The sequence below is a fragment of the Oryza glaberrima genome, chromosome 4, assembly GCF_000147395.1.
Source record: "Oryza glaberrima chromosome 4, OglaRS2, whole genome shotgun sequence".
NCBI lineage: Eukaryota > Viridiplantae > Streptophyta > Magnoliopsida > Poales > Poaceae > Oryza > Oryza glaberrima.
In genome coordinates, this window is record NC_068329.1 from 13,761,461 (window position 1) to 13,780,332 (window position 18,872).

The window sequence follows — 18,872 nt, forward strand, 5'->3', positions numbered from 1 at the left end:
ATGGCCCAAAAGGAAGGACTCCCTGCTGGTAGGCTTAGTGCCATGGTAATTGATGAAGATAAATGCCATGCTGATTCTACAAGCTACATGCTTTCTGCAGAACTCAACTTTTCTGGTAAGTCCCTTCAATTCTGATCCTCCAGCTATGTTGAAATAAAGGTTGTGTTTTTGTCAAGGACTAGCTATCTGCATGTGTTGTAACCTTTGGCTTGATTGTTAAGTCGCATGTTAAAAGGTTGCAAACAAGTTATATATATCAGCTATAGTACTTATGAAGCAATGACAAAAGCTGTAGTGGATGTTATTCATGAACTTGTCTATATTACGTGCAAAAAAAGGCTCAATGAAAACTTTGGGCGGAATGTGTTCCAAGTATGCATACTGACATTAATTCTATGTGTATATTCTTCAAACACTGATTTTAACTTTTCATTTGGTTGGCATCCAAACATTGTAAACCTTATTTTTTAAGTTGGAATAGGCACTGAGATTCTTTTTTGGTTTTTCAGTCACTGTATTTACAAGCCCCATAAAAGCACTAGACTTTCTTCAGAATCATGCAGAAGGTGTTGATTTGGTGCTGGCAGATGTCCACATGGAAGAGATGAATGGTTTTGATTTCCTTAAAGTTGCAAGAGAGCTTCATAAATCCATTCAAGTGATTAGTAAGTAGGCATGCTAATTATTCTTTCTGGAGACTTTAAAGTTCATCTGTAGACCTCCGATTCTTGAATGTCCAGGCATCATGTTTATTAGTTTGATTGATCTACTAAAATATTTATCTGAGTTATTATGCTAATAAATATATCTTTTCAATTAGTGATATCAGCTGAAACGATAAAAATATCTCTTTTCAATTAGTGATGTCAACTGAAACGACAATGTACACAATGAAGAGGTGCGTCAAACTTGGAGCTCAATTTTTGGTCAATAAGCCCCTTGATGCTGGAACCATTAAGAATTTGTGGCAATATGTTGACTTGAAAGTTCTAAGAATGGAGAAGATCAAGGACTTGCTTCAAGGTGGTGTTGTTATAATTTATCAGTTTATTTTATAACTGAAAAAAATATAGCAGTCTTATATCAGCTTGGGTATAGTTTATCACATTTGTGTTTAGATAATTTTATAATTGTCTTATTTTGACTGCAAATATGTTTATTATCTTTTGATAATTTCTCCAGCAATATTTTATAATTAAGAGCATATTTTAGGAAATATTGTTTTATAATTATATAGTTTTTTTTACTACTGCATTGTTTTAGTTTATTTCGGATAGTCAAAGTTGCATTACTGCTATGCTGTGAAGTGTGAAGTATACAAGTTAAAATAAATAGTATCAACTAAAAATAAACTCTATATATGTAGAGTTGGCATAGAGACATATGCACACTTATTCAAGAACCTTTGTAGTGAGAAATAGTGATGGAAGAAAGGCTTTCTAATTTCATTTCAAAAAGTAAAAACAAAAACTTATTAATTTGAAATTTTTTATGTATAGTACCATAATAAAAGCAATATACTTTTTCATACCTTTTTCACAAAAGAACAGACAAGTGATGACAGGAATGGGCAGCTACTGCTCTACGCATATGTAGGTATTGGAGATGAAAGCACTTGTGCCAATGAAACGAATTCTCTTGCTGAAAACCCGAAGAATGATACTAAGAAGAAATATTATCTCATGTGGACTCCACATCTACAGAAAAAGTTTTTACATGCTCTTCAAATACTTGGAAAAGGTTAACAACTTCTGTGTAACTAAGTTCATCGCTATATAGAAGATATTTTCGAGTCCATATATATAGAGAGTAAATTATATACATGCATGTTGATTGATTTATCTCAGATGCTTCACCAAAAAATATAAAGAAGATCATGGGTGTGGACAACATTGATTGTAGGCAAATTGCTGCTCATCTGCAGGTATGTGTAACATATACATATAAATGACATAGAAGTATATGGTAATTATAATTGCTTTGAAATCTAAAAATAAAGGTAAACATTGACCAAGTAGAAAAGCATTTTTCCTTTGAAGAATTAAATGATTGTCTTTTAGATAGAATAACGAATGCACTTATCCATTGTAAGTAAGCTCGATTGAGAACCTACACCCCTGCAAAAAAAAAACACTAAAGTTATGGATTTGAAAACATTGCAATAACTGCATCTTAACTGTGTCTCTCCTAAAGTGAACCTGATCATCCCAGTCAATTGCAAATGAGGGTGCCTTATAGCATCACCAAAAGATACCTTAAAATACATGATTCAGAATCCTAATAACAGAATTTGGGGATGCATTTTTAGACTTCTCTTGGGCATGCTCTTATGGTGCGTTGCAAAAACAAAAGGATTATTTTGCTATAATGGTTGTTGGTAACTTTAGTGTTGATGATGTTCTCTTTGGCACATTTCTTGTCATTCCTTTTGTTTTCTTGTAATTATTTTTCTTCTTTTGAATAAAATATACACAACACTCTTGGGTATTAGGGAATGTGTGTGAGAGAGAAGGTCCAGGTGATATGTCATACGAAGAATATCATGACAGTTGTGCCTTCTTGATTATACAAATATTTCATTAATTGTTCCGTTAATTTATCATAGAAACATCGACTACGGCTAACAAAGGATTTGAAGAAAGCATCATTTACAACGGATACCATCAAGGATGAATCAAATTCTAGAATAGGGCCTGCAGAGAGTCATCACGTGTGCCGCAACGCAAGTACACTGCAGCCTCGTTCCAACACTCAACCTACAGAAACAACCGTGAGTTAAACGACACAAAACTGGACATTATTAATTACCACGCTCAAATATATTGCCTGCACACTTCATGAAACAAACTGTCAATTTTCTCTTTTCCTTTTTTACCTTTTAGATGCAAATCCTCTCTGAAGACGCTGAATATGACGATGTTTACGCCGCGATGCGAAGAGCCTTACAGTATGGGATTGTCTTTGATGAGTCCAAGCATTCCAGTGATCCTTCTGGTGATGAGGATGAACAAGTTGTGGTAGGAGGAGATCAAGATGGATGTGCCAATGAAGCCAATGACATAGACTCATCTGGTGATCATCATCAGGTTGCTGCTGTTGTCACTAAACCATGCAACGCAAATGCTTCACAAGAGATAATCAACAAGATGACTAATTCTGATGGTATGCAAGCCACCAAAGGAAGCAAGGCAGCAGTTTTCCGCCTTGTGGATTATTCAGAATCCGATAGCGATTAGACAGAGGCATCGGTCTGCTGCAATCTACTACTAACTGGTCGTAGTTGCAGCAGTAATTAGTAGCCTTCTAATAATAATAATGATGGCCAATTGCATATGGCAGTTCATTATATACATGTCCTTCATGGAATGTTAAAACTGTTGAAGTTTCTGGACATTATAGTAAAATTGTGATATTGACATATTGTCTGTTAGGAATATGGTTCCAATCAGTGCTTACTTGTTGGGTATACCTTCTGAAATAACATGGTTGGTAAAGCTTAGATATTACAACCCAAACATAATGGAGCTGTTTTTTATTTATGCAAAGTTCACGTGCTGCCCATGGAAGATTAAAAATAAAATTAACAACGAACCATCTATATGTGCCTAGTAATTAGGAGCAAAGAATTATCTAAACACTCGATTGACGATTGGCCCAATTGTAATAGTTGGACTGCAGTGACAAGCTCATTGGTTCAAGTTATGCTAGGTGGCTAGCTTCATCCGGCTACCCAAGATTGAGAAATGTTGGTCGACCACCGGTGTGCACATGTGCAGCCAAGACACAAGATGACATTGAAGATTCAAGTACTCTAACTTCTAATTGACTTTCTAACCCTTACTTCCAAGAAGAATATGTGATCAACTTTAAGTCCTCAGGTTGGAATTTTCTGTAGCATGTACCTTGGACCCTACGTGTTGTTCGTTGTAGTTCTAATCTAAACAACTTATATATGCTTGCGGTTCTACTGAAAATTGTAATTATCCAATCGATCTTCAAGTTAGTGATGGAACTGCTCTAATCCTAATACCTATCGATGCGGATACGCAAACCCATGCTATGATATTTCTCGAGTTGGCCGCCCTCTTTGTTATATCTTGTCCCTGCTGCTGGTCTCACTCTCACATGCCAGGGCTTACATTTGGAAGTGGTGTGGGTGAAAATGGTATGGAAGTTTCCAACTGTACATGCCGGCTTTTGTTTCTGTTTTGCACCAACTGTTTTTCTTAAATTCAGTAGTGTCCAAAAATAGAACATAAATGGTGGAGGGTTTTTTTGGGACTATTTTAGCGTGGTGTATCATGTTTTCATCTTAAATTTTACCAAAAAAAAATTAAAACCATGGTATAGAGAGAACTTTTTCTTCCCTAGTGTCTTATAAACCCAGCTAACTAAAACCAACATCCACGCTTCAACAACGTTAGACTGACCACATGATACTCTGAGGTTTGGGAACACTTAACTATTTGCCACTTTTAAGATGTGGCAATTAAGGATTTGCCACTCGCTGCCTATGACATGTAGACCCTCATGTGTCTATGACATGTGGGTCCAATGGCAAATCCTTTATCACCACTCGTAAGAGTGGCAAATAGTTAATTATTCCACTTTGGGGAGTTCACTGTCACTTGAAGTATAGCACATGCTTTTCCTAGCTAACATGCGTGTGTAGTGTGAGTGTGGTGTGCGTCTGCGTGTTCTTGTTGTAATCTCTCAAAAAAAGTTATAGCACATGTTTTTCCTCTTCAGTAACACGGATTTTCATATATACTCATTATGCCATCACGTAAGTCTCATATATATCCTATACCGCTAAACATTTCTGTTAACACCATCAAAATTAAATCAATTATTTTTATCATATTATCAACATTAAATCAATTTAATTAACCCGTTGTCGTCTCGGTTTCAATTATTCGTGATTATATGAACGGTACTCAGCCTAGAAAACCACCGGCCCAAGAACAGAAATCCTTTCTTTTCCAGCTGATTGACCAGCCAGAGGCCTTGCTCACCGAATTGTTCAGTCTTTCCTTGCTCACACGCTTTGCTAACTTTAGAGAAAAAACTGACTTTGGTTTCTACCGCTGTAGTTGAGCACCGCACACATGCTCCCTATCAGTTTCCACGGTGACTCCTATATCGTCTCCCAAAGACCCCTACTAAGGTTCTTGGCATAGGCATCAATGTTTCAATCTTTGCATTTTGGAAATTGCAACACATCCAATTCTCCTGTTTGGGGACTATCACCTATTAGGTTGTTTGTTATGAATCACCAAAATCATTCACGCCATATATTTTTGAATAAACACATTCAATCTAAAATTGATCTATGTGATTCTTGCATGGATGCCTCCTTTATTAATTTGAAATGATATGGAAGAAAGTGCTTTGATCAGTAAGATATGGATGTATGTTCTAAACCATAAATGAACACCTGTGAGATGTGGTGCATCAAGTCCTTTATATTTCACCTACATAGCATACATGAATGCGTTAACTCTTCATAGCATCTGGATCATTTATGTTTGCATTACCCTGGAAAAGTCATAAATGTTTTATATCTTAGGCCATCCTCATTTAATCTAGGTGATGCAATCACACAAAATACCTTGGTAGACTATTTTTTTTAAGACCCTTGTTTGGAGGTAGTACTAAAAAATTTTCTTTGCAAATGCTAATTATTTAGTATGGAAGCAATATTTCTTTTTTTCCCTGAAATAAAGCCTTAGCCATCACTGAAATTTTGGTCTGGGGTTATAATCGAGCAATATTGTAAATCATAATCTAGTGGCTTTCATGGAGTAAGCTAAGAATTATAGATAAGAGTTTCTAATTTTTTTTCAACATATGCAATGCCAGCCTTTGGGTAATATAGAATAAGAATGTGATTTTGTAGAGCGAGAATACCACTATTTTCATGGTTCGCTTTAACAACATGCAAATTTCTTTCCTTTGAGACCTTTGTCGTTTCACTTAAATAAAAAAATATTTTTCTATTTCTAACTCAATAAATTTCACTAGAAAGATTGTAATTGTTCCTATGCTAACATTGCCAACTCATTCTTTTCTCTTATGGCAATTATAGCACAACTTCTGCCGAGGACTACGGCATAGATTGGCAGTTTGTCCCAATAGGAATTACACGCTAATGCTTTCCTTTTTGTTAATTAATAGCTGATTTCATTTTGGGTTTTGTTTACATTTGAAATTCCATATACAGTATACTAACCATGTAGTTTAAAGAACATCTGTCCTCAATCATATTAACAAACAATATTTTTTTAAGTGGAAAATGTCACGTGCCATTTCACCATTGTTGAGCTATCCATGTTTTATGGCATTTTATTTAACACAACGCTTGTGTTACCCACAATATAAATATTTATATATTTACTCACATAAGTTCCTTTTAAGAAATTACATGTATACTTGCTAATATGGGGGGTCTGTATAAATGCTAATATGTTATGGTCTTATATATATGGTGCGGAGATTTCCTGCTTTTATTGAACACATTAGAAATATTATATGACGACAAAGGCTTTATACAGATATCATGAGCAGGAACCCTGTTTTGTGCTATAAATAGACTCCAACGCTTCCAAGGGCTTCACACACCAAATAGAGGACCAGAGCTAGCAGAATCCAATCAGAATTTTATGGCTCAAAGGGTATGACACTTCGCTGATGGGGCTTTTGTCATTATCGTTGATGGAGATAAGTGTCATGCCAACTCTACAAGAGCTATGCTCTCTAGCCTCAACCTTTCATGGTAAGTCTGTTCGATTCCTGTATACATCCATGCAAGGGAAATATTACGGTGCTAGATTTACCACCATGAGTCCGGCCGATCGGGCTCTTCGCCAAAAACTCCAATTAAGTTTTACGTTTTCCAATGATTGAAGACGTCTTTTCTTCAATTAGTAAATACTAAGTTTTGTTGGATTTGCTCAGTCTCTCTAAAATTTTTCTGGATCTGTAACCAGGAAACATACATATGAAAATGTTTCTTCCACTAATTGTCACTTCCAGATCATAAAGTGTCAACATCCAGAGTGAAAAAAATCCCTGATTTTTCATTTGGGGTACCTACAGTAATACTTTTGTGGGATATTGATTTTTGATCTATATGTTACCAATCTCAGCTTTGCAATATATTACATCTGAAAATATTTCTATCAAGTTCAGAGCAGATACTGCATCCCAAATGGGTCTTAAAAGTAATTGTTGCTTTTCAGTGATAATGTACTCAAGTCCTGTGAATGCACTCATTATTCTGGAGAATAATGCACAAGACATTGTCGTAGTCTTGGCAACAGTGGACGTGAAACAATTGAGTGGTTTAAAGTTCCTTGAAGCTGCAAGAATGAAACATCAAGACCTTCAAGTGATCAGTAAGTAGGCTGATTCTGTTCTAATTCAACTCTATTAATTTTATCTTATGCATCTGCATGGACAAAAAAAATTATTGGGAAATGGCTTTATTGATAATGCTTGTTTAATTTGTACTAGTGATGTCAGCTGAAACCACAAGGTTGTACACAATGATGAGGTGTGTTAAACTCGCTGCACGTTTTCTAGTGAAGAAGCCTCTTAACGAAGACATTGTACATGATCTGTGGCAGCATATTGCCCTGAAAGTTCTGATGATGGAGAAGATCAGGGAATTACTACAAGGATGCACCATATATGTTAATGGTAGCGTTTGTGTCTTACTTTCTGCAAAATAAGGCATGGACCATGTGCTGAATATTAGGAAATATTAGCATTCTGAATGGTGATATTGTGCAAAATTTGTAAAAGTATTGAGCATAGAAGAGCCTGCAGGTAAAAAGGAAAAACACAACATATATGTTTTCTAAAATATGCCATCACAATGTTTTACAAATTAAAATATCCAAAAGAAATTGTACGGTATGTAATAAGTTTACTTCTGAAGTTAGAAATTATAAGATTCTGAAACAATATGTGAAGTTCCCATCAATCTTTGTGATGGTGATATCTAGGAGCTCCTACCTCAACTCTCTCTAGTGACTTCAATATTCTAGTGGTGCTCTTGATACAACAATACAACCAGTCCAAGTAGAAGCTCCACCTTTGCTCAGAAAAAACTTTGATTTCATTGGAGGTATACACGCAACCGAGGATAAATGTCGTGCTGCCAAGTATGCTAATCATTAGCCCTGGTTTCGTTTTTTTTAAACCGATTAACCCTGGTTTCAAGCTTGGAAAGCCCTATTGAGCTACTCCCTCCAGTTCTCTTAGCTGACGTTATAGCCTAATAGCTTTTGGATTGAAAAAATTGACGGTTTAGCTTTCAAGACTCATAGTTTCCCAGCTTTACCCTTGCATGCATGCAAACACAATACACTCCCGATGCAAACATTTGTTGCTTCGTTTCCATCTGTGACGCAATGGCCAATACTCCCGGAGTAAAGATGCATGCATCCGTTACTTCGTCTCCATCCCCGAATGTATTTAATATGAGTATAACTGAAAATATGGATCCTAATTAATTACTTATTGCTATTTGCAATGCTGTCTAAAACGTCAATTAAACTAGAACTAGAGGGAGTATGTATTCATTGTCAATAGTATACAATATTCAGGAAAAAAGTATATAAACAATTATGAAAATTTATGAAATAATATAATGATGCATATACCAATGCCAAGGACATCGCAATACACTACACTAGAAGTATAGGCTCTTGTGGTTCATGATTTGGGGATGGTGAGATTCAGGGATATATGCTAGTGGAGATTATACTTGGTCATGGCCCCCCTATCATCTCTGACTATAGGTGTTCTTTTGTATGCTAGTTCGGCTCATGTGTGTTTTGGTTTGGGCCCATGTGCCCTAAGTGTTCTTATGTGATATTATTAGTCTCGTGTAGAGTGTTTAAATAGGTTTAGACAAGTTTTTAAATGCTCATGTTTCAACCGTTGTAATTCTGGGTTAATCCTTTTACACTAATCAAGGATGATAGTGTAAGTTTAGTTCCATGCATACATGGGCCTGCTCCTTGAAATAGGTAAGCTATTGTAGATTTTGGTCCACCGTGTTATAGTTAATATCAGTTAGAGGTCAAAGTTTAATGAAACAATAGTATCATATAAGGCAAGCACCATGCATGATTGTTTGGTTGGTGGATGTGCATGGGGTGGTTGGCTGGTTACATTACTGACATGAAGTGTATATATGTCCACTTGTTCAGAGGGTGTAGCCCAAACTTTCTATCTTACTTTTGTCTTTGTGTATTAGATGCAAGATATATATATATATATATATATATTATTTAGGGGTAGGTGGAATAACTCCAAAGTACATTGACCCATAGAGATATGCATTGCGGAATGGATGTCCATTTCTTTTCGTTCTTTATTGTTGCATGTCATCATATCTTGCATACGTATGTAGCTAGAGTCAAAGGTCTTCCCCAATTTCCTAGGTTCAATGGTGGAATTTAAAAAACACCCTGGTACTTGCTCCATTTTATTTACCTTTCTTCCCATGTACGCAGTATTATGTCCCATGTACACAATCACTCTTAATGGTTTAGAATAAAATGCCTCTTTATGAGAAATTAGTGATAATACTGAATGTGTCATGCACGAAGAAGCTTGTACGATTTGTGTGTTATCACTACTTTCTATAGTGTGTCGCATCAATATAATGTGACTTCTTCTTGCAATGTGACATGTAAGATAAATCAATACATAAATGTTTAGACGTGTTATGCCAATGGTGGCCATCTTTTTAGCGAGCTATGTGATGTCCTTATAGTGTGTTGTCTTCCTACAATTTTATGTTTATTTATGATAAGATAAAACATGAAAATAATATACAAATCAAGTATGTCCCTGCAATATTATCAAACTAAACAAAAATTTTGCTTGTAAAGTACCTATAATATGATCATCAAGCGATACTCATATGGGAAAAATAAGTGGATTTTATCAAACCATATGTTTTATTATGATAGACTAACAATGGTTGCATATTGTAGTGTTTTTAGATATCCTTTTATATTTTATATTCATACATTATGGACATATGTATAAATTGTTTTTAGGCAATGGACTTCAATGAATAGTAATAAAAAGTATACCAAAACAACATATATTGTGCAACTATAAATAAGCTCTAGTGCTTTTGAGTGTACTTCACTCACATACACAACACCAAAAACAATACAATCCATCCTAAAGAAACATATGGAACAAAAGAAAGAAGGAAGGCTTACCGACATGCTCAATGTCATGGTAATCGATGAAGATAGACGTCATGCCTACTCTACAAGTTCCATGCTCACTCAATTCAACTTTTGTGGTAAGTCTTCAATTCTAGTCCTCGATCTATGTTCGAAAAAATGATTTATTCTCTTTCAAGTATATACCACAGTATAACTCTTGGAACATGTGGCTTACTTAGAGGTGGCCATGTGAGTAGTAGTGTGGGTTAATCACTCAATAAAATTTTACAGTAAGTTGCAGCATACTACCTTTGGTTTACCTTGGCTCCAATCAAATTTTGGGCCCAAGGTAATACAATTTCATTTTTTCCAATTTTCGGTGCATTTATATTCTTAAAATAGTATTGCCATCTATATATTGTTTGGCATGCAAACTTATGTAAAGAGAAATTTTGAGTTGTAAACATGCACTAATTTTTTTTATTGTTCACAGTCACAGTGTACACAAGCCCCATCAAAGCGCTGGATTTTCTTGAGAATCATGCACAAGATTTTGATTTGGTACTGGCAGAGGTGCACATGGAAGAGCTGAATGGTTTTGCATTTCTTATGGCTTCTAGGAAGATTCATAAATCCATTCAAGTGATTAGTAAGTAGGCATATTATATATGGCATCTTTTGGGATTTTACACCTTCAATTATTAAATGTCATTCTGTCAACTACTAAATTATTTTTCACATTTATTTGTTCTAATGAATCTCACTTTTAAAAAGTGATGTCAACTGAAACAACGATGTGCACAATGAAGAGGTGTGTGCAACTTGGCGCTCGATTTTTGGTAAAGAAGCCTCTTGATTTTGAAACTACACAAAATATATGGCAACATCTAGATCTAAAAGTTGTACGAATGGAGAAGATAAAGGGTTTGCTTCAAGGTAGTATTATCAGTTATTGATTTGTTTCTGTAGTTGGTAAAAAAAAGTTTGATATATTTCAATCTTGTGTCTCTGCAAAAGTTAAACATATGTTTGTGTTTAGACAGTTTTGTAATCTTTCCAACCTTGACTACTTATATGTGGATTTTGTTTTTGCTAGATTCACCAAATTAGGGGAGCAGTATGATTTCATAATGCTTTTACTTTTGACACATTTTACTAATTTTAGACGGTCAAAGTTCCATAAAATTCTTTTTTAAGGGTAAGTTCCATAAAATTTTAGTAATGATGTGTGGAGTGAAAAATAATACTGAGGAAAGAAATATTTTAAAAAATAAATTAAAATGTATCCACAATAAAAATCCATGTATTTTTTATACATATTTTGCAAAAGGGGTGTGTGCAGACATAGGTTTCTGTAAATAACTTTTCCTTATTACATAATATTCCCTCTGTTTTTTAATAGATAACACTGTTGACTTTTGAACACATATTTGACCATTCGTCTTACTAAAAAATTTTATGCAAATGTATAAGATATAAATCAAGTACTTTGAGTGATAAACGACTCACAACAAAATAAATTATAATTATGAGAAATGTTTGAATAAGACAAATGGAAAAACGTGTGAAAAAAGTCAACAGCGTCATCTATTAAAAAACGGAGGTAGTATATAATAGGGGATTCCCCTACTGTTTCTTAATAAAAAGATTAACTTGTAAATTTTAGATATTGATACTAAATTATGCATGTTGATTTATTTTAGATGACTCATCTAAAAATATGAAGGTGATCAAGAACAAGGGCACCACTGATTGAAATCAAATTGCTACTCATGTTCATCAGGTATGTATTTTTTCCCCTAAAATATGATATAGCATTTGGTGCATGCAATTCATTTCACTAATAAATGTCAAATAATCACTGCCAGAATCCATAATCACTGTCAAAATACATGTCCCCCTATAAATTCTGAAAAAATAAACCAAGCCCAAAGTTTGCACTAGTCCATCTAGGCGATTATCTTCCTCGCTACATATATATATTATTTCAATAATTATATAGTTCATTTATCCCAGGGCCGCCAACTGCACTTGGAAAAGGAAGTAAGCAATGCGTTATTTACAAACAAAAGTAGAAAGGGTGCGTCAAGTTCTAGACGTAAGAGACACCAGTTTCATCCCTCAACTCAACTTGCAAAAACCACTGTGAGTTAACCATACAAAAATTGTATATTATTACTACTGAAAAAGGTAATGTTGTACACCTAAGGTGAAGGTACCTACTGATTTCTTTTGCCATTCAGATGCAAGTCCTCAATGAAGACGATGTTTACACCGCTATGAGAAGATCCTTGCATCTTGGGACTATCTTTGATGAGTCCAACTATTCCAATGATCCTTGCAGCAATGAAGATAAAGTTGGAGAAGATGAGATTGGAGGTTATGGCTGTGCCAATGAGGCAAATGCCACACACTCATCTGATGATCACAATGTTGTTGTTCCTGATCTATCCTGCAATATAGCAGATGATGTCTCACAGGAGATTATGAGCAAGGCTACTACTTGTGTTGATCATCGGAAGCAAGACACCACACGAACTGATGGGCCAGCAGCTATGAGTGCTGATGAAGCTAATGCTACATTCTCAACTGGTAACCTGCAGCAGGTTAATGTCATTGTGACCTGCAATGGAGATGGTTCACAAGAGAGCATACAGAAGAATACTTGTGATGACCAGCATGCCCCCACAGGAAGTAAGCCAGAAACTCAGACTTGTGAACTATTCAGACTCCGAGAGCGATTAAATAGAGGCATGTCCGAGATAATTAGAATGGAAATTGTAGCGAGCTGAAGAATGGCAAATAAAAATAAAGGTTCCAAAAAACGATATTGATGGCCATACATCTCGCCCATGGCAGTATTTGTATATTTTCATCATGCGAAATAAGTATTTATGGTGACACTTGCTTATATGCACATCGGGGAATGTAGAGGAACTGGAATAATTTATCATTTTCCTAAAATGTATGGTTTTGTTTTGTTCTTTTTAGAAACAGTGCACTAAGTTCGTATGAATAGTTTCTAATTGTGACTCCAACAATCTATTTTCTACAGTTTGTGCTAATGTGTGTGATTTGTGATGAGCCGAAAAAACTATTTATTTGGTACTCTCACACTATCAGTAATGACAACTATAGTATGTGCAGGTTAAGAATGGAGGCCGCTACGGTCAAGGCTTCCACACCAATTTATATTTTCCTTTCATCAATTACTGGTTCTTGGACTACTCAAGTGAATTTTAATCCGCAAACTACTCCACTCAAGTAGCATGTTTATATATGCTCTCATCGGTCTGCTTGTTGGCTTATCTGCCATAGCTAAAATTTGAATTTTGAAACTTAATATCGGAGTCGATTTTTGAGTTTTTGTTTTCATCGTGGTTTGTTTTCCAGCTTTTCAGTTTTACACTACTAATAACACTAACATAAAAGGTTTACCTATATATATTTTTGGTTGTTTCATTCATTTTCCGATGAATTATCGGCATAGCTCAACCAATCCGAGCGGTACATCTTTGCTCATAATTTACATCATGCAGGGCCAAAAACGAGGCTTCCATCATGCCTTGGTGTCTTTTTGATGAATGCACAAGTTTCCAGATAGTTGAAATGATAAGGATTAACACTTCCCTTGCATGCACGCCAGTATAATGGCTGCTATGGCTGCCATGTCATAAGTTCCATAGTGCCACTTGTCCATAATATGGCCAGATGATTGATATGCACACTTGCATTGTTGGACTGGCTAGCAATGTCATGCTAGCTACATGCATGCACTGTGGGGCAGACCCAGAATTTTGCTAGGCCTCAGGCCAACCCATGGTGATTTCGTCCCAAATGCTGAATAAAATAGTAAACTATGACAAGGTTCTATGAGCTTTAGCATTTAGGCCCGACCATGGCCCAGGTGGCCCAAGGCCTAGGTCCGCTCTTGTGTGCATGTATATAGTGTATGTACACTTTTGTCCGGATATCATAGTTCTGACTAGCCATGTATCAACACTCTATCTCTAAGATATCTCTGAGGTATAGCTCTTATCATTATGTATTAGCTACAAGATATAATTTATTTATGTGCATGTGAGATATTTTCAAGAGTACACATCAGTTCGAGATAGAGATGCTATGTATGGATATATATGCAAGTTTCTATTATTTTATATTGCTACTCACATTTTGTTTGAAAATATATTGCTTTGCACATCACAATATCCCCACTGCTTGCATCACTAGAGATACATATATATGGAGTCAAAACTATCTGGCTAGGTCAAATTGGTAGAATTTCATAAAGGACCTTGATTGCCCCTCTATGTTATGCAAAAATATTTTTTTTGGCAAGTTATTATTTACACTAAAATATATACATTGTTTAGTGTTCCTCACCTTACATTGACATTCTACTCTATATATTGTCAATGTTAAGGACATGGGTCTTTCTATGAAAAGTATGTGATAATGGATAACACCATGCCTTGAGAAAAAAACGGTGATTGTGGTTTCATCACAACTGTGTAAATACATTACGTCACTATAATGTGACATCTCTCGGTTATGTGATCTACGTGACAAAAGAAAAGATAACACACGTCGAAAGTTCCACCAATGTTGCCCAACTAACTAGCGAGCATCGTTTCTTCACTTCACATTCACAGGATCCAACTTTTGCCTTTTTCATACAAAATGAGTTACGTTCCTCCATTGTGTCTTGTTTGTGATCATCTAACAAGCGAGTGTTATGCTTATGATGAACATGCATATGCTTCGGGTATATGGAAATATCATTTAATAGTTGATCCCAGCTAATGTTACCCAACTATATATGTTTATATGGAAAATATTGTTGGATTTTATCACATTACATGTGCCAGCATGATAGTTCTAAGAAAAACTTATAAATTTAGTTAATTATACAATATGGACCTTTTTAGAAATTATCATACGCAATGGTCCTTGATGAATAGTAGTAACAAAACATATACCAAAAACACCATACATCAAACCTTGTTGCACTATAAATAGCCTCTAGTGCTTTCATACTTCACAAAGAACATAACGAGTTGAATACTATTCTTGAGGAACTTATGGCCCAAAATGAAGGAATCCCTAATGGTAGGCTTAGTGCCATGGTAATCGATGAAGATAAATGCCATGTTGATTCTACACGCTCAATGATTTGTACACAACTCAACTTTTGTGGTAAGTCCTTTCTGATCCTCTCCATCATAATATGTCAAGGACTAGATATTGAACTGCATGTGTTGTAACCCATGGTTTTATTGTTATACCACATGTTAAAAGTTGCAAACAAGTTTTATATATTATATATATAGCAGTGTACTACATTGGGGTTAATATCTTGTATGGTTATGAAGCAAGACAAAAGTTGTATTTGGATTTTATTAATTCATGGATTTGTTTATCTTACGTGCAACGGCTCTAAGCAAGCTTTGGGCGGAATATGTTACAAGTATGCTTATTGACATTCTATGTGTATATATATTATTTAAACACTAATTTCAACTTTCCATTGGTTGGCATGCAGACTACTATAAAGCTATTTTTTGATATGGAACAGGCATTGATTTTCCTTTTTTGTTTTTTCAGTCACAGTATTTACAAGTCCCATAAAGGCGCTAGATTTTCTTCAGAATCAAGCAGAAGGTGTTCATTTGGTTCTGGCAGATGTCCAAATGGAAGAAATGAATGGCTTTGAGTTCCTTAAAGTTGCAAGAGAACTTCATAAATCCATTCAAGTGATTAGTAAGTATCTAGACATACTTTCTATTCTTTATGGGGACTCCAAAGTTTACACATACAATTGTTGAATGTCCATATGGTTTATTACTTTGATTTGTCTACCAAAATATTTACTAGATTTATTATGCTAATAGATCTCTCTTTTGAATTAGTGATGTCAACTGAAACGACAATTTACACAATGAAGAGATGTGTTCAACTTGGCGCTCAAATTTTGGTCAAGAAGCCCCTTGATGTTGTAACCATACAGAATTTGTGGCAACATCTTGACATCAAAGTTCTAAAAATGGAGAAGATTAAGGATATGCTTCAAGGTGGCTTTATAATTTATCGATTTATTTTACAACTAATAATGTATATATAGCTTTCTTACATCAGCTCTAGCATAATATATATGCCACATATGTTCAGATAAATTTTTAGTTGTCTTAGTTTCATTGCAAATATGTTTATTGACTTTTGATAAATATTCCAACAATATATTATAATTAAGAACATATTTTTGGGAAATATTGTTTTTACAATTATATAGTTTTGTTAGTACTAACAGTTTGTAGTAATTTTGGATAATTAAAGTTGCACTAATGTCTACAGTGTTGTGAAGTATACAAGTCAAAATAAATATTGTCAAGTAAAATAAAATCTATATAGAGTTGGCATATTAGACACATAAACATAACAAGAGCCTTTTGTAGTGAAACATAGTGATGAATAAAGTTTTTTAATTTCATTTCAAAAAATTAAATATAAAAACTTCTTTATTTGAAATGTATTATGTATAGTATTCATTAAAAAAATATCTATTTATTTATATTTTTACAAGACATACAAGTAAAAAAAAGAATGAACATACCTGCTCAATGCTTATGTAGGTGTTGGAGATAAAAGCACTTGTGCCAATGAAATGAACTCTTTTCCTGAAAACCAAAAGGATGGTACTAAGAGGAAATATTACCTCATGTGGACTCCACATCTGCAGAAAAAGTTTCTACATGCTCTTGAAATACTTGGAGAAGGTCAAATATCTTTGGTGTAATTAGTTCAATTCATCACTACAGAAGATATTCTGGATTTCAGATATATAAATAGTGAATTATATGTATACATGTTGATCGATTTATATCATATGCTTCACCTAAACAAATAAAGATGATCATGGATGTGGACAACATTGATCGCAAACAAATTTCTACTCATCTGCAGGTATGTATACGATGTACATTTCTAAATTACATATATGCTAATTAAATTTCTTTGAAAATCTAAATAAAAAGTAAACATCAACCAAGTAAAAATGCATTTTCCATGTTGCAATAAAATACCTTGCCTCTGGGATAGAATAATGAATGCTCTGGTCCATCATAATTAAGCTCGATTGAGAATTTGCAGCTAAAAAAACTACTAAACTCTAAGTAAAAGTAGGGATTTGAAACATCACAATAAATTTCATCTTTTCAATGGTGTATGTAATGTCAATGGATCAGCAGTCAATTGCAAATGAGGGTACCCTGTGGTGTGTTGCAGGAGAAAAGAATCTCGGTAGAATGGTTGTTGGTAGCTTAGGTATTGATGATGTTTTGTCTATTAGCACTTGCATTTACTGTTTTTCATTTTGTTTTCTTGTAATTATTTTTCTTCCTCTAAATAAAGCGATGCATAGTCCACCTAAGAGTTCAAGGGGAACAATGTAGAGATTAGAGAATGTAAGAGAGAGAGAGAGAGAGAGAGAGAGAGAGAGAGAGAGAGAGAGAAGGTCCAGTTGATATTTCATATGTGTATAATATGCAGGGAGAAAATATGACAGTTGACTTATTGTTTATACTAACATTTTCATTAATTATTTCATCAATCTATCCTAGAAACATCGACTGCAACTGAAAAAGAAGTTAAGCAAGGCATCATTTACAAAGGGAAGCAATGAGGATACATCAAATCCTAGTGCAAAGAATCATCTCACATGTCGTACCATGACCCTGCAGCCTCATCCCTACACTAATCAGCCTGCAGAAACAACTGTGAGTTAAACCATACAAAACTGATAGTGTTGCACACTTAATGAAAGCAAAATTGGTGGTCTTAATATAGTGCAGTATGAGTCTCTCCTGTTGTTTCTTGTAAAAACAAATTGACGGTTTGCTTTTCCCTTACAGATGCAAATCCACTCTGAAGACGTTGAACATGATGATGTTTATGATGCAATGCGAAGAGCCTTGCAGGATGGGACTGCCTTTGATGAGTCCAAGTATTCCAGTGATCCTTTTAGTAATGAAGATGAAGATGTGGTAGGAGATGGATATGCAGATAAAGCTAATGCCATAGACTCATCTGGTGATCATTACCAGGTTGCTGTTGTCCTCACTACACCACACAACGTGGACTATACACAAGAGATCATGAACAAGGTTACTACTTCTGATGATGTGCAAGTCACTAGGGGAGGAAAGGCAACGGTTTCCCGCCTTGTGGATTATTCAGACTCTGACAACGATTAGACAGAAGAATCAATCTACTTCAAGCTACTACTAGCAGTAACTGATTGGTGGTAGTTACAACAATAATTAGTCTCCTACATAATAATATTATGATGCTGGCCATATACAGTTGATGTAATTTTAATTCATGCAAAATAAGACTCCATATTGAAACATTCAGTTTTGGACATTATAAAATTGTGATATTAGCATATCGTTTGTTAGGTGATACTCCACCCATAAATATAAGAGACTTTAAAGTGGAAGGATGTAGAGAAAAGACTTTAATACCCCTTATTAAATGAGGAGTTGTTGAGGTGTGAGGTGGTTGGGAGGAAGGAATTTAAGTGGAAGGTAACTGACGAAATGTAACACCCTAGTTTTCCACGGGTCCTAGGATACCATCTCTACTACTACGTTGTATAACAACATCTTTATAAAC

At 34.9% G+C, this 18,872-nt stretch overlaps 3 protein-coding genes and 2 pseudogenes across 3 annotated transcripts; all 5 read left to right on the forward strand.

Moving 5' to 3' along the window:
- Positions 1-3,236, forward strand: LOC127770780 (two-component response regulator ORR29). Its single transcript, XM_052296583.1, has 6 exons — positions 1-115; positions 510-665; positions 862-1,023; positions 1,848-1,924; positions 2,606-2,770; positions 2,883-3,236. Exons 1-6 carry the CDS (start codon positions 1-3, stop codon positions 3,234-3,236), a joined length of 1,029 nt encoding a protein of 342 aa, XP_052152543.1.
- Positions 3,237-6,662: 3,426 nt separating this feature from the next.
- LOC127770781 (two-component response regulator ORR29-like) lies at positions 6,663-7,733 on the forward strand (annotated as a pseudogene).
- A 2,488-nt stretch (positions 7,734-10,221) lies between these two features.
- LOC127770782 (two-component response regulator ORR29-like) lies at positions 10,222-11,955 on the forward strand. The gene is made up of 4 exons (XM_052296585.1): positions 10,222-10,336; positions 10,693-10,848; positions 10,974-11,135; positions 11,903-11,955. Exons 1-4 carry the CDS (start codon positions 10,222-10,224, stop codon positions 11,953-11,955), a joined length of 486 nt encoding a protein of 161 aa, XP_052152545.1.
- A 487-nt stretch (positions 11,956-12,442) lies between these two features.
- LOC127770178 (two-component response regulator ORR29-like) lies at positions 12,443-12,944 on the forward strand (annotated as a pseudogene).
- Positions 12,945-17,926: 4,982 nt separating this feature from the next.
- LOC127770783 (two-component response regulator ORR28) lies at positions 17,927-18,451 on the forward strand. The gene is made up of 2 exons (XM_052296586.1): positions 17,927-17,974; positions 18,110-18,451. Exons 1-2 carry the CDS (start codon positions 17,927-17,929, stop codon positions 18,449-18,451), a joined length of 390 nt encoding a protein of 129 aa, XP_052152546.1.
- The last annotated feature ends 421 nt before the right edge of the window (positions 18,452-18,872 follow it).